The 16,492-nt window shown below is 36.5% G+C and overlaps 1 protein-coding gene across 1 annotated transcript; it reads right to left on the bottom strand.

The window, feature by feature from the left end:
* Positions 1-13,733: 13,733 nt before the first annotated feature.
* Positions 13,734-16,238, bottom strand: LOC145135870 (protein RICE SALT SENSITIVE 3-like). Its single transcript, XM_079070073.1, has 7 exons — positions 15,868-16,238; positions 15,727-15,777; positions 15,513-15,632; positions 15,262-15,367; positions 15,091-15,132; positions 14,895-14,951; positions 13,734-14,507 (listed from the first exon to the last, which is right to left on the bottom strand). The coding sequence occupies exons 1-7, from the start codon at positions 15,996-15,998 to the stop codon at positions 13,860-13,862; spliced, it is 1,155 nt and encodes a 384-aa protein (XP_078926199.1). The 5' UTR covers positions 15,999-16,238; the 3' UTR covers positions 13,734-13,859.
* Positions 16,239-16,492: the final 254 nt, after the last annotated feature.

The following is a 16,492-nucleotide window of genomic DNA, read 5'->3' as shown; positions in this document are numbered from 1 at the left end:
TAATTGAATAGTTTTTCGAGAAGTAAACTTAGAATAACAACTCCAAAACCACAAATTGGTTTACTCGACTCATCATCACCCATCTTAATAGTGGATCCATCATCAGTTGGTGTCAGTTTCTCGAACCATTGATGGTATTTACATATGTCTTGTAGCGCCCGAATCAACCCACCATATAAAGTCATCATCTTATACATAAAATGATTCAAGAATTAATGAACAATAATTATGAATAGAACTATTAAGGTAAAAAAATTATGTCCTCCTTTAGGTGCAGCAGAATCCTTAGTCCTGCTGTTTCCACCACCACTGTTTTCACCACTATTATTTTCAGCACCATTATTTCTAGTACCATTCCTATTGAGATTCACCTGACAGTCATGCTTAGTGTGACCAGTCCTTTGACATCTCCAACAAACCATATCTGAAGGCTTCTTGTTTGGTTTGTTATTACCGTCATACTTGGGTTTTGGATTGCTTTTGTTTACTTCCATCATGTGGACAACGGACTGTCCAACATCAGGTTTCACCTTGATTTTTTCTCAGTCTTGAGCACGGAGTGATTCCTTAATTTGTATGTGACTCATGAGTTGTACCATTGACAATGCTTCCTTCTGATGTTTTAAGGTATGTTTAAAGTCCTTCCAAGATGGTGATAACTTGTCAATGACACTCAACACAACAATACATTCATACATCTTCATCTTGTATAGAGTGAATTGATCCAAAATGTGAAGGATATGTGACTCCTGAGTTGTACCATTGACAATGCTTCCTTTTGATGTTTTAAGTTATGTTTAAAGTCCTTCCAAGATGGTGATACTTTGTCAATCACAGTCGACACAACAATACATACATACATCTTCATCTTGTATAGAGTAAATTGATCCAAAATGTGAATGAATTCATTGTCTTGTTCCATAACAGGCCTTGAGTCTACCGTTTTATAGTTATTAAAATCGCTAACCAAGAACTTCTTACTAGAAGCATCCTCAGCGATGTCCTTAGACTCAAGTGTATTCCGTAATTCCTTCGTAATCTCCATGTTTTAGTAGATATCAAAGAGAGGATCATACATACCATTAAGAATGTGGCCTCTACAGATGTAGCCCTAATTCTCCCACTTCCAGCGACGCCTGGTCTGCTCCACAATTTCATATTCTTGTGCTTATGTTGTAGAAGTGCTTAGAACATGAACAATATTCACAGAATAGAAAGTGTATCTTCTTCTTGTGCTTGATTTTATCACATAAATAATGGATGACGGTTTCAAAGATAATTATGGAGAATATATTTCGAAAATAAGATTTTCCAGAACATTTTCTTAATAAATAAATTTTCGTGGCTCTGCCCTTAGGACTCTATTATTTGGTCGAATAGAGATTAAACTCGTTTTATTCAAGGGTGGACTTCGAACCTCTTAACTTGTCTAAAATCGAGAATTAAAATCCATTAGTAACCAATAAATTCTATTATACTAAAATAAACCCGATGACACTAAAATCAAACATATCTTATAACTAATTTTACCAAACAATATTTTTTATCAACTAACTTATAAATTAAAAGTTAATTTTCAAACTACCCAACTAAATTTTTAACAAGTTGATAATTTTTTCAAACAATTTACATGACAAAAGCTTTATCTCCATATTCATAAAAAAACGGGTTGGCCACGTTAAGCTAGTGAGCCTGGTCCCATATGACCTCCTCTTTAGGGGGAAAATCAAAACGCCAAACTGGCCTCCAATCCCCATTACCCTCGACTCTCGAGTCTCGATATATCAAATGTCTCGCCATTATAAATCCATGCCAACTCTTCTACTTTAATCCAGTCCAATGCCATCCAGTTCCCATTTCCCACCACCATTATGGAAGATCATCGCCGGCAGAAGCCCAATTCCACTGTCGATATATTTACTTTTCCGGCGATGCCACGGGACATGGAATCTGAGTCAGAGTTAGCCGATCAGTTGTTCTCCAATGGCAAACTCCTTCTTCACGCTTTCCCTGTGCAACCCACGAATTGTATCATTCCAAGATCCATGATTTTGAGTCGAACAAGCAGTATCAGCAGCAAGGGTTCGTTGATGTCTTCTCGGAGTAATAGCACAAACAGTCGGAGCAGTAGCAGTAACAGCAGTTGCAGCAGTGCACGAACAAGCACTAGCGAAGGTTCTTCTCGGAGGAAATTACAAACAATCGATCAATCCAGATCTGTTGCAATCAAAACGACAAACACCGGGACTAGATTTCCTAAAAAGGATTGTCAAACTCGATATTACTGTAATGGTTATGGCAATTCTCAGAGGTGGCAGTTTATGGCGCCGGTACCGGTGTTGAACCGCCGGAATTCTTTAAAGAAGAGGAAGGGGGGAAAGGGGAAGAGAGATGGTGGCGTTAGGAAGGGTTTTTGCCGGAGGTTTTTTGGGTGGCTTGTGTCGACATGCCAAGAGTGTCATGCGATTGAACCTTCTAAGAGATTGAAAGTGAGTATGTGATTACTATAATTTCTTATTTTTGTCATCTTTTTCGATGATTAATGGGTTTGATTCTATGATTTATGTGTTTTTTTTGTTTACGTTTGGGTTTTGAGCTTCTCATCGTTTGTTTATTGGGATGAACGTATTCAACATGCATCCATGTTTAATTATACCAGCTTGGAAAATCGCAATGTCCTTGAGAACTGTGAAACTGAAAGAAACCGTGAATCGAATTGACAGTTGAAACCAACGAAAAAAATGTTAACTTGAATCAAATCAATTAAAAATATAAACTTTTTAATTTTAAAACAAAAAAATGAATACCTAAAATTTTGGGGAGGTGTAAAAGTTAAGACACTTGGAGTTTTGAATTTGAAAAGCCAATGTTTTTCGGTGTTTGGGTTTCACCGACCAGAATATCCTCTTTGTTTTGTTAGTCCATTCAGTAATGGTTTCCGTATAGTGACAGTTGGGTTAATGTTGCTTGAAGTGTTGTAATTATGAGCAATTATGAGCTTCCCGTTTAAACCTAAACAATATTCTTCAAACTGAGAGTGGAAATCTGGCAACGCCAAGAATGGGAAAAGAAGCAAAGGGAAAGTGATGGATGAAGGTGGAGGTCCCAGTAGAAATTGTAGAAAACCGGATGGGAATTTAGTAGAGAATATGTCAGTTTCGTTTTGCATTACATATTTTCCTCCAAAAAGCTATATCCTAAGATTTGTGGAAGATGTGTGGAGATTCTTGAGGGTGCACTATGGGAATATGTTAGCAAGGAAATTAAGTGATATTTGGATGGAAAATCACCATGTTTTTGCAATCTGTTGTTAGGTTTGCTCGTCATGATGAAAGAAACAAGTGTTGATCAACACACACAACTTTTACACCAATATAACCAAGGAAGGAAGGGGGAAAAATATTAATCAAGATTGCCTTAAACCTTATGCAAACATATTTATAAGGATGGGAGGTGGTACAAACGGTAACCAAAATGATGTTAGATGATAAACGCGTTGAGTTAGAGAAATTAGAATTGTTGGTGGTTTCTTATTTGGCATGTATCTCTTCTGGATAGATGAATACCATTTATGCACTCTATGCAAGAATGAAGGTTTCTATAATATGGAGATCAATTATGTGGGAGGTTTGTGGGTTTGATTATAATTCAAACACGGACTTCTTGCATCAAGTTTAAGCAACATGAGGTGTTCAAAACAATATTCAAAGAGTTTCAATCCTTAACAAGACATGTATCATTAATGATCGTATGGTGTGATAGGGAATCGAAGTCTTACCTTTATGTGCATTGACACCGAAGGCGTTTAAGAAGGTGGTGGGTACATGGGGAAAAGTAATGTTCTCGTATGACAATCAATATGAGACTATCTTCACTAAAAGGGTGTGCATAAACACTCTTATATCATTAATAGTTTCATATAAAGTTTTGATTTCTATTGATGATATGCAATATGGGGGTTATGTTAGAGAGATATCGACTTAGGGTCCCTTCAATAACTAATTAAGAGTCTAAATTTGAGACCGGATATAAATTTCAATAAGAAGAGATTGGTAGATCGGTTAAGGATAACATGAGTGAAGATGACAAATAAGAGGATGTGGAGGTTGTTTTTAAAGAGGTACCATATGTGTTTCAGCCTCATAAGGATGAAAATTAGGTAATTAGGATGAATTGGACAATCGAGAGACAATATTAACTCCTAATGTTTAATTGATCAATTTGAAGCTTGTAACAAGGAAGAGAAAGTGGTGGTTCTTAATAATACAACATTAGATGGTACGATCCATGTACAAGTTGATAACTAAGCGTTCAGACACCAAGGGGATGGAGGGGTAGATGCAAGCATGTGTAGTTGATGTGAGGGTAACATAAACCCTAACAAGATCAAACACGTTGTCCCAAGTCGCTTGAATTTGGTGGTGTGCGGTTCTACAGTCCAGATGCTTCGCCTGCATCAACACACTTAAAAGTTGATTCATGGGTTAACGATGATTTGTTTTCATAAAACTTCTAGTCATTCACATAGAGTTAACTCAAAATGCTTAATGAAGCATTATAAGGATAAACATGTTCTTTTCTCTTACTCCCTCCGTCCCAAAATTATTGTCCACAGACAAAAAACACACAGATTAAAGAAGCATTAATTACCAATAACTTTATACAATAAAATGACAGTTCTGTCCTTACTTTGCATTTAATGTTCCATTAAATGCTTAGTTGGTTAATTAATAATAATGGGGTATTTTGGTAAAAATGTTATTTATTTTTAGAAGTTGACTATTATTTTGGGACAAACCAAAAAGAAAAGTTGGACTGTAATTTTGAGACGGAGGGAGTATTAATGAAATATTGCATTAATAGAAGTTGGAAATGTGTTTAGGGTAAGAGATGAAAGAGTGTAAAAGAGACTTAAAATTTTAATTATTAGAATGAGTGCAATAGATATCAATAAATGGATATTATGACTTTGAATGCAAGTGTTGTTGGGAACTAAAAAAAATAAGAGGTGTTGGATAATTACTTGTTTGATTTTGTGTGTAGTTCTGCTCATGGTCGTCCTGGGAGGAATTATCACCATCTAGACCCTACTATTTTTTTGGTTAAAAGTAGGGTAACGTGTACGAACAATATAGTTGTTGTAAGGGGAGAATGGGTGAATTATAACTTCATATATTTTATGGTGAATGTGGATGCACAATAGGATGTTCATGTTAGGCCGGAGGGTGTGACCGCGGTTTGGGCCGCGGTTTGTGCCGCCTCAGCCGCGCACACCGCCCCCAGACTATGGTTTTGTGCGGTTTTGGGCGCACTACGGCTGTAGAGGACCGCGACACGTGATTGGCTGGTGAATGTTTGACCGTTGAACGGTCCTTTTGCGCGTTAATTTTTTTTTCCTTTTTGCCTTTCTTTCCTATATATACACAAACACTTCATTTTTTTTCACACAATACAAATCATTCTCTCTCAAATTTTTTTTTAAAAAAAAGTATCAATCTCTCTCGAAAATGTCATCTTCTTCATCTTCTGAAGAATTTCAGACTATGTTTGATACGGCTGTTGCGTGTGCTCAAATTACGAAATAAACATACGATGATTTATGCAATAACGCAACTGCAAGTTCTCAACGGAGAACACGAAGATATATTTTCAGTTGCTAGGATTATTCTGAGGACGAGTTATCGGAGAACGACTTTATGTAGTTTGCTTTAGTTATTTTATTTGTGTTTTTTTAAGTTTCTAGGATTATTTTAATGTCATGTGTGTGTTTTTCCTTTTTTTTTTTTTTTTTGTGTGTGTGTAATGCAATATAATGTTTTTTGAATTTTCAATGTAATATTTTTTTTTTAATTTTCAAGTAATGAAAAATTATGTTTTTTATTAAAAAGAAGTTTTAATTAAAATAGCTAAAAAAAGAAAAAGAAAATAAAAGTGTGGCACCACTCCCTTGGTGTGGCAAGAAACCACACTTGTGTGGTAAAAAATGACGTGACGCTTATGTTGCGGTGGAGGCAGTGCGGTTTCGGTGGCACCACTCTCTCCAGCCTTAAACAACTTCTTTTAACTACGTTTTAGCTTTCATAAGTCAAGCTAATAGGAATTATATGTTCTTTGGTGATTTTATTGCAGAGTGGGATACGAAAGAAGAGATGCGAATGAGGTTTTGTTAAAACACATTGGATAATTTTAATAAATTTATTAATAATGCAACTTTGGTGGAAATTTCAATGGTTGGTTATAAGTTAATAAAATTAATAAAACTGATGACACGTTGAGTAAACTTGACTGGTTTCTAGCGACGGAAGATGTTACATATGTTTTTCCTAATATAGCTTCTTTGTCGTTGGATATGAAGCTTTTCTTTTTATTATCACAGACCGGTTATTTTGAAGAATGAATACATTAATTACAGTGTGATTCATTTCAAGCTCTATGATTCCTGAGATGAATTTGGACAAATTTTATGGTACTATAAGGATTTCTTGGGCCACAACTGATGATAACTTTGTGAAAAATAAATTAAATAAAGTCAAAGAAAAATTAATAATTTGAATTACAAAATTAAAAGTTGAAAAAATGAGTATAATGTAACGTCCTAAAAATACTAAGTAAAACTTTTCTTTTAATTCTACAAAAACAACCATTCGTTCATTCCAAAACTCAATCAAAGTATAAGGAAAATGTATCAAAAGTCATCAGAGTACAAAACAAATCATAGAGTGCGGAACACTAGTGGATGCAATGCAATCACGTCGAGCACTTCCCCTTGGAAACGGAAGTACCTGAAATATAAACATGAAACTGTAAGCAGAAAGCTTAGTAAGTTTTCCAAAATGTAATACATCAAACACAAACGGGCCCAACCCAACATACATTGCTTCGGGCCGAGCGCCTATCATACATAATCAGGCCCAACCCATATAATGGCGCCTAGCCCATAACATACATAATCGGGCCCAACCCATAACATATAAACACACGCAAGAGACATAAAGACAGTTAGCATCCTACAAACATAATCTACTGGATCGGCATTGGTGCCTTCGACCCACGACTACAGTAAAAAGACTCACCTCTCAGACGATAATTAGCTGATACTGTTCTCTCAGCCAAAAATACAGATGCTAAACACCACCTATATAATCACACAAGGTAAACCTTTAGCCCTCCTTCCAAAACTAGGAATTTGACCAAAAAGTCAACTCAAGTCAAAAGTCAACGGTTAAAGTCAGCGGTCAAAGTTGACTTTAGTCGACCGCCACATCGTGGCTATCCATGATCACATTGTGGCCCATAAACGACAACACGGACGGGAATTTTCCCAGACGCCATGCCGTGGCGACCTAAGGCCACGTCGTGGGCACTGGATTCTTAACAGCTTTATGAGTTAAGTTGTTTTCTCCGATTCTAAGAGCTCCAAAGCTCAGATCCTTCCTATGGTCTATATGGATAAAGTTTCCAACTTTATCCCCTAAGACCCTCCAAGATATTAAGATCTCAAACCCTAGCTCCAAACAAGGCAAAACATAACATGGACTTAATCATTAAGCATGAAATCTTGAAAGTTCCTTGTCCATCAGCTTCAGAGGAGTTTCTAGCACCAACACTTAACATAAAAATGTGTGTTTTACAAACATGCATGTCCAATGCATGTCTTGAACTTATGTAAAACCACTTTTAAATCATCGTGTTCTTATGTAAAACCACTTTTAAATCATCGTGAACTTATGTAAAACCACTTAGGGAAGCAAAGGCAACCAAAAACACGTAAGTGGTCATAAGTTGGGTGGCGACGAAAAAGGCGGAAGTGGGGTTTGTCATTAGAAATGGAGATAGATGGGAGAATATTTAGTAAATGGGCAGCCATGTGGAGGGCCTCGGGCCAAAACGGGGGAAGAAGATGGGAGTGAAAGAGAAGAGTTTGCATCATATTATTGGTAGTGCAAATCATGTGTTCAGATCTCCCATTTTGTTGAGAGGTATGAGGACATGAGAAACGAAAGGTAATGCCATGAGAGGCAAGGTGGTCATGAAACGAGTTGTTGTTGTACTCCCCCCCCCCCCCCGGTTATCACATTGTAATTGCTTGATGGTACCCCCGAATTGAGTTTTTTATGATGTTAGAGAGATGTAAAATATTTTGAAACACTTCAAATTTATGTTTAAGAGGATAAACCCAAAGATAATGTGTATAATGATCAAGGAATAAAACATAATATTTCAAACCACCATTACTAAAAATAGGAGATGTCCAAACATCAAAATGTATAATCTCAAAAGGTGTAGAAACAATACAACTAGATAGAGAAAAGGGAAGTCTAGTGTGTTTTCCAAGTTGACAAGCTTGGAAAGATACATTATTTTTAGGTAAACGACATGAAATAGAACTACTATAAAATAAATGCTTCAAGACTTGATTGTCGGGATAACCGAGTTGTTGGTGCCAAGTGGTGGATGAAGTAGAGATGAACGTATGACTGGTGGAGCTGGTGACAGGATATAGAGGGCTAGAGTTATCACAACGGATGATAGGACGACGAGTCTGGTAATCAAGAATAGTAAAACCATAAGGATCAAAATCAATACATAAATTATTAGAAATGGTAAATTTACGAACATATATGAGGTTTTTAATAATATTGGGTGTGATAAGAACATTTTGTAAGTGGAGGGTACGGTAAATATTTGGAATAGGAAAAATGGAGTGTCCAGAGGTCACAAAAGGTATTGCAGAACCATTACCGACATGAATAGAGCGAGACTAATTATTATTAGAGACGGGTTTAAGAATACCTGCATTGGCGTGAACGTGATCGGTTTCTCCTGTGTCCATGACCCAACCACCATTTCCCGAATCATTTAAAGACATAGTATTGAATAAGTTTGAGAGCGAAGTGGGCTGATCATTACCGAGGTAGGCCCACGGGGGCTGATCTAGGCTAGAAAATTGCATATGGGCTTGAGGGGCTACTGTCATGGGTTGGAAAGGAGTTGATGGCCTGCTACCGAGAAGACATGGGCCACCAGAAGTGGGCCTGTTCCAATTTTGATTGCTGAAGTGTGTCGGCTAAGAAACATAGTGAGGAGGAGCCCATTTCTGTTGGGCCGGAGGAGATGGAGTCCATGTTTGGGAAAGAGAGATTGGCGGTGGAAAATAAACCCACCCGTATTGGGTGTTACATGGGTGTTGACCAAAAGCAGTTTGACCAGAGGACTGCTGGCGTCGTTGGCGGTTATTGCGACCTCCACCTCGGCGGTGATTGTTTCCCATGTAGGTTTCGCCCCCTCCCCCACGATGCAACGGTGAGGGTGAAGCAGTAGCATGAAGCATAGAAGGAGAGGAGGAGTGGTTCTCATGAGAAGGGAGAGTGAAACGGTGATTATTGAGTCTTGATTCTTCAACCAATAGCATCGATCGCATCTCATAAAATGTGGGAGGAGGTTTTGAGAATTGGATAAATCTGGCAACGCTTTCATACTTGCTAGGGAGACCGTTTAATGGATGAAGTACAACAGTTCGATCCTTGACTTTTTCATCGATACCCTCTAATAAATCTGCAATCTTCTTTACTTTCTCACAATAATCATGAATGGTGAGATTTCCCAAGGTTATGTTTTTGAGTTCATCTTCTAGTTGCATTGAAGCAGATTCTTTGTCATCACAGAAAAGAGCTTGAAGGTTCAACCATACTCTACGAGCAGTGGCTTTGATGGAGTAAGCTGAAGTGATGAGCTTTTTGAGATATTAAACCAAAAGGCATAGTTTAACGAGTTGGTCGAGTTCCTGCCATTCCGTGTCAGTATGAGGTTTGTTGAGGGGGGGGGGGGGGGGGGGTCGTGGGTTTCGTTGATGTGATCAGCAACACCATAGGTTTTATGGAGGAGCTGCTGACGTTAGTCATTGTGAAGAAGAAGAAGAACAGTAGAGAGGGGAAGAAGAAGGACAAAGTGTCAACAGAAGGGTGGGTCAACTTAGGTGCAGGATCGGCTAGGGTTAGAGGTATAGCTCTGATACCATGATAATCTGCATATTCCCCACGACCCATATCCATTCAATAACAAGTGTATAAATACAAGATGCTATATGGCCCAATATATATATTGGGTTACCAATGCCAAGTTATATACAAGACTAGTACAAATACATAAACTATATCCGCTAACATGATTCACTGAAAGTTGATTGCATATACACAAACTCCGATCCAATCCACCAACCATAATTTATTCATTCGATTTCATTGGAGGCCAATTTGGAGATTTTGCTTTAGGTTTGTTTTTGGTGGGATGTCTCCATAATTGAGTACTGATCTGTGCAATTGTTTTTTCTGGATTGTTCTATCATGTTTGTTTTGGGGATCTCTCCACAACTAAGTAATGACTATAAAATTGTTTTTTTTACAAGAGTCTTGTGTTTTTTGGATGTTTGATCAGGTTCCTTTTCTTTCAAAGAAATATCGGATTCTTTGCATTTTTTTTTGCTGGTGGGGGGTATTTTCCAGGCGGTCATAAATGGTGGCCTTGGTCGAAGATGGTATATTTGGGAAGAAGACAGATCGTGATAAAAGAATGTGGGCTAATTTTAATTTTTAAAAATTATAAATAGTAATAATAACAACAGATAACTTATAAAGGTAATTATCAAGGCAAAATAGTTTTTTTAATATTATGTTTTGTTAGGGACCAAATGTGCCTATACAATCATGATCCGAGTTTATATATATATATATATATATATATATATATATATATATATATATATATATATATATATATATATATATATATATATATATATATATATATATATATATATCGACTAAGCATGCAAACTACCCAAAACTACATAGACCATTTGTGTAATTTATCATTGTAATAATGTTCAGTTCTTTTATTTATAAAATCTCCTCCTCCGCCATGGATAAACGCTATCATATTGAATTATCGATTGTAAAACCACTTTTAAATCATCGTGTTCTTAGTCCGACTAACTTGTACCGGCATATTTGATCAACTAATTTGATTCAATCACTTTCCTTTTTTGTTGGCTGTTCACCTCGGAATATAAACGTTGAGATTAAAAGATCCAAATATGTAACACCTATAATTAACGACTAGTTCTTGAATTTTAGCAAAGAAAATTAAATAATAAGAAAGAAAGTAAGAAGAGAAAAGAAAATACAGGAAAATTATATTTTGTGTTTACAAGTTGGAAAACATTAAAATTTTATTTATTTCTCTTCAAATTCTTTCAAATTGAAAGAAAAATCAGGTGGAAAAGTTTTCCTTACATTTCCTTTTTTAATGAAACTTAGAAACACTAATTAATTTTACTTTCTTTCTTGTTTCTATCAATTTTCTTTCTTTTCTCTTTTTCTTTATCTCATCTAAAAGAAAAACATAAAGGTTTGTAAAAAAACATAGATCCAAAAATCGAACAAAAACTTGACTAAAGAAATCAATGATGGTCTATTTTTCTTTGTCCAATAGCAATGTTCAGTAAGAATATCTATCAATTGGACTTATTTATCTTTTAGGCCTAAGCCCCAACTAAAAGAATCATTGGTTCCCTATATTTTTCATGTATTTTTCTTTGTAATATGTAAAGATAGTCTGAGTGCATATGAACTAGAAAAATGATTTTTCTTTCATGTACTTTTCTTTGTAATTTTTGACGATACTGTGAGTGAAATATGAACTAGGTTTGTAATTGAGTTGAACTAATTTATGAGATATTTTTTTAGAACAACTGCATATTCATATATTGAAAATTTATAGCAAGAAACTAGAAAAAAAAAAAAAAAAAACAAATTACAAAGGTTTTAAGAGGCAAGCATTCCGAACTACATCGGAGTTGGAAGCTCGATTGTTTAACCAAGAAAAAGACTTAAGCACCATACAATCAAATATAGAGCTCTTTTTAACATGCAAATGATAAAAAAAAAAAAAAAAAACAATTACATAGCCCCCAGATGAACCAACATGTAGTGAAAACAATCACTTCTAAATGTCGTTTCTCGGTAGAAGGGAGATGACTATCATCTATCTATGACAACCACTCCTTGATGGAAGGCAATACTAGAAATGCCAAATCACACCATCTCACGACAGGTCTCCAAACATCTAGCGAAACCTAACAAAGAAAGAATAGATGTTATGTAGATTTCACACCAAATCCACAAACCGAACAAGAAATGGAGGGAAAATCTATTTATCAGAGAGAGATTAAGATGTGTGGGTAATTTATCCAAGGAGAAGCCCCATAAGAACATATTGACTCGTCTAGGTACCACCTTGCACCAACTCGTGACAACCCCACCATCAACCACGGAAAGACTCTCGAGATGATTACGTGTAACCTGCACCGAGAAGTCACCCAAAGGATCTAAAAGACCACTAGAGACGATCTAAAGAAGATGAAATGGAGATATTGAGTAACAAGACACAAGAGAGGAAAATTGTTCTTGCTCACGACCTCCATGAACTATTATGCGCCAATTCACAACCATTACCCATTCAACCAACGATCACACACCAAGCAATCAAGGTTAAGATCGAGTCTGAACAAACTATCAAATCTTGATTTTAGAGGCTTTTTACCAATCCAAACTTCATGCCAAAAAAGAATAGAATCCCCATAGCCCAATCGTTTCTCCAACGTAGACAAATGAATCAAGTTAGAGGTATGCATCTGACGAATTACAGTAATAATCTTAGACCATGCTCCACCTGAATACTTGCATCTCAAAGGGCCAAGGCCTCCATCAGAGTTGTAAATACCTGTCACCAGCTTCACCCAATACGACTGAGAGTCAGTAACAAAACGTCATCGCCACTTTTTCAATAAAGCATTGTTAAAAACCGAAAGACTTCGGATAAAAAGCCCTCCCTTTTCAAATGAAGTGAACACTTGAGTCCACTCAACCCAATTAAGCAAGTTTTCGACCATCAGAATCTCATCCCCAAAAGAAGGTACTCCTTAGGGAATCCCAAGGTTTAAGAACCCCAACAGGCATCTTATAAATTGACATGTAATAAGTGCCTAAACTTCCAAGAACTGACTTGACAAGGGTAGCTCGACCTCCCAAAGAAAGGCACTTGGCTTTCCAATAATAAAGTATGGCCTTCAATTTGGAAATAATTTATGAGATATTTAAAACCGACACGAAAAAGATATTTGAAATCGACTTGTTACAAGTAGAGTTGAGTTCGGTAATTGAGCTACTCGAGTGCATTATCGAGGCGAGCTTAATATAGTATAACTATATTTACACTTTTACCATTTGTTTATTCATATTTACATATTTTAGAATCGAATTGTCGAACTCACAACCTTAATCGTATTTCCATTTCAATTTAATGTAATTTTATTTTATAAAAGTAATCGAGTCAAGTCGAGCCAATGCGAATGCCTCCGTTATTTTATTGAGCTCAATCCGAGTTTCCACCTTGGCAATACTCGACTCGACTCGCTCAATATAAAAACACTCCTAAATTATATAAACTATTAAAACCTCTAGATAATCTAAAAAGTTTGTCAATCGTTTAATACGGCAATTACCAAAGTATAGTTCAAATTATGATTTCCATTAAATGAGTTTTTTGAGTTCAACCTCAAAAAGTATAGTTCTTATGAATTTTTAAATAATTCGAGCTCAAATATTTCACAAGAATAAAATTCGAGGGCAAATTACCTAGTCCAATTTGAAACAAAACCGAAATATCCAAATCAATAACAATGGGATCAAAGAAACTTAAAATTATGTGAAAAAGTGAAAGTGTTCAACGTCTTCAAACAACAAACAATGAAATAAAAACAACTGATAATACTCCTCCTAATCCATACTCATAATCTCAAATCACTCCAAGAAAGTTTCCATAACATCAGAATACATCGAGGCCTCATTGTTCCTGTATTCTCCATTAGGGTTGTTATTATGCTTAAGGTGATCAAGTGATGAAGATGATGAAGAAGAAGTCGCCATTCTCACAGGCAAATTAAAGCTCCTCTTATACTTATTATGATCCACTTTTCCCCCACCCTGATCCGAATTTGTATTATCCAAACTCAAGAAATCATTTGGGTTCTTCATTTCCGGGCCCGGGTTGTTTTCAAGCCCACCCGTGAGTGCATTAAAGAAACTAAGCCCATTGGGCCATTTGATGTCCCCTTGTCCATGGTCCTGGCCCATCATGGGTTCCATTTGGGGTGGTTCGGATGAGTGAGGGAGGAGGAACATGTGGGTTTCGTCTTTTTGGGGGTACCCAAGTTGGGCCGGGTTGTGGAAGTTGGGTGATGGGATTGTTCTTGGTGGGGCCCAGTTGTAGAGGGGCGACGGACGGGTGGGGATGGGCGGTTGCTTTAGCGGGATTGTGGCGGCTGATGGCGGCGGTGACATGTTGGCTCGGGTCGATGCGAATAGTTGGGAAAGGTAAAAACCAGATTGGTAGCCGAGTGACTCGAATGTGTGACGCATTCTAAGCACGAAATGGAGGTCTTCTGGTATCTGAAAAACATAACAAAATAAAAAAATTTGTCAATGGTTCGAGTCTTAGCAACAACAAGTACCAAAGTTTCATACTCTGCTGATAGTCATCTAACAGACTACTGTGTACCTGAATACGTGACTAGGTAGATCATTATGTACCGACTCATGGATCGTTGGAAGAATAATTTTTTTTTTTTTTTTTTTAAATAGTTATGTTTGATATGATTCTCAAAAATAGTTATTACATTATTACATAAGAATCCAAAGGTGAAAAAGTGAATAGTACAATGGTAGTAAGGTACAATGCATCAAAGATCATGTATTACTATTTTTAGCACACCCAGGTTTCCCTGACCCGACCCGACCCATTTGTGTATGAAAAAAGGGAAATAGATTTAAACTTACAATCTTGCATGAACCGAGTTGCAAAAGGCCATGGCCAGCTTGAATGACAGCTATAGTCTGTGAAAGTCAAAATCAAAATATTTATTACGACTTCAAAAATTTTAAATTTAAATTGTAGATTGTTTTTTTTCTCCATTTTATAATTTATTTTAATAATCGGTCATATGAATACCCAAAATAATCATCAAAAGCTCACCTGAATCCCTGAATCAAATTGTTCAGTCCATTCAGTAGGAATCTGCAAAAATAAAAATGGAAAAGTTGATAAAACTCAAGAGATTATTACCTTACAAACTCAGTAACAATGAATAATGATGAAAATAAGTGTTTGTGTGTGTGTGTGTGTGTGTGTTCTTGAGAAGCATACAGCATCGAAAGAACTTTGCCAGTAATTAGAAATATTCTGTTCAGATTCCGAAGGCTCTTTGAACACCCATTTATGACATTTATCAGAAGCAACTTTCCCCATTAATCTGCATCTCAAGACGATCAAACGAAATCAGAAAACCCTAATTGAAATCTCCATTATCGCATCTTGCTGGTTTTTAAGCTTTGAGAATAAAATCATTGAAGAAGTTATAAAAAAAATAAATTAATAAACACCTACCAAGTACCCACCCTTCTCCATAATTATACAGTTGAATCGACATTTTGCTGAATGATTTCTTAACTTGATCTTCACCTCCATCCATTTCTTCACCTCTTCCTCTGCAAAACCCATCTTCCCACATCAACATCCTGAAAAATTAACCAGAAATCAACATGAATAATCGAATCCCGAGTTTGATTTCAAGAAGAAAGAAAAGAGCTACAGTAGAAGAAGAGAACTCACAAGCTACCATTGTCGTCTCCTACTTTACACCCATTACCACCTCGAAGTCGCCTGAAAACAAAGGAGAAATCAAATTAAACTACAGAAACGACGATTGATTTCCGTTTTAATTTCAAAATGATGAGAGATTGAGGAGAATACGGGCGAGGGCGAATGGTCCAGAACACAGAATAAGTCCAATCGGAGTTGATACAGAGGTTTCTGAGAGTTTCGTGAAGAGCTAACATTCCTATAGCTTCTTTGCCTCTGTCTGCTGATCCTGAACCCGCCATTTTTGTTTCTTTCTGCTAGCTCGTTTTTGAAATTGTAATGGTAGAAGGATTTACGTGAGAATGTGGAAGGGTTTTTGTAAGCAGCTTTGGTTGTCAATGGTGAATTCCTGGATTCATCTCTGTGAAAAGAATTGCGCTGTTCTTACCCTCTCTCTTAATTGACAATTACTCAAAAAATTACAAAAGCAACAAAGAAACTATAAATTTGAGAAAAGGTGTGTTCGTTGTTTTTAATTATAAAAGACGATACTGATCAGGGATTAGCAGGCGTGGTTATCATCTTTTTAATTATAAACTAGAAAGGTTACCCCGCTACGTGGGGGCCAGAAGCTTTCAATGTTGTTTCCGAATTGATAAATATGACAGACATAGAAAGTGCAAGGATGAAAAGTCCGGGCTTTGCCCCGGACAAAAAATGTAAAAGTTTTGACTGCAAGGACCAGAAGTGTAAAAATGGCTAAAGAATTAAAGGGGTAGGAATTAGCAACTTTTTA

This window comes from Lactuca virosa, chromosome 9, assembly GCF_052849685.1.
Source record: "Lactuca virosa cultivar CGN04683 chromosome 9, Lactuca_virosa_CGN04683_v6, whole genome shotgun sequence".
NCBI lineage: Eukaryota > Viridiplantae > Streptophyta > Magnoliopsida > Asterales > Asteraceae > Lactuca > Lactuca virosa.
The sequence above is the reverse complement of the archived record's forward strand: the minus strand, read 5'-3'. Positions and strand labels throughout refer to the sequence as shown.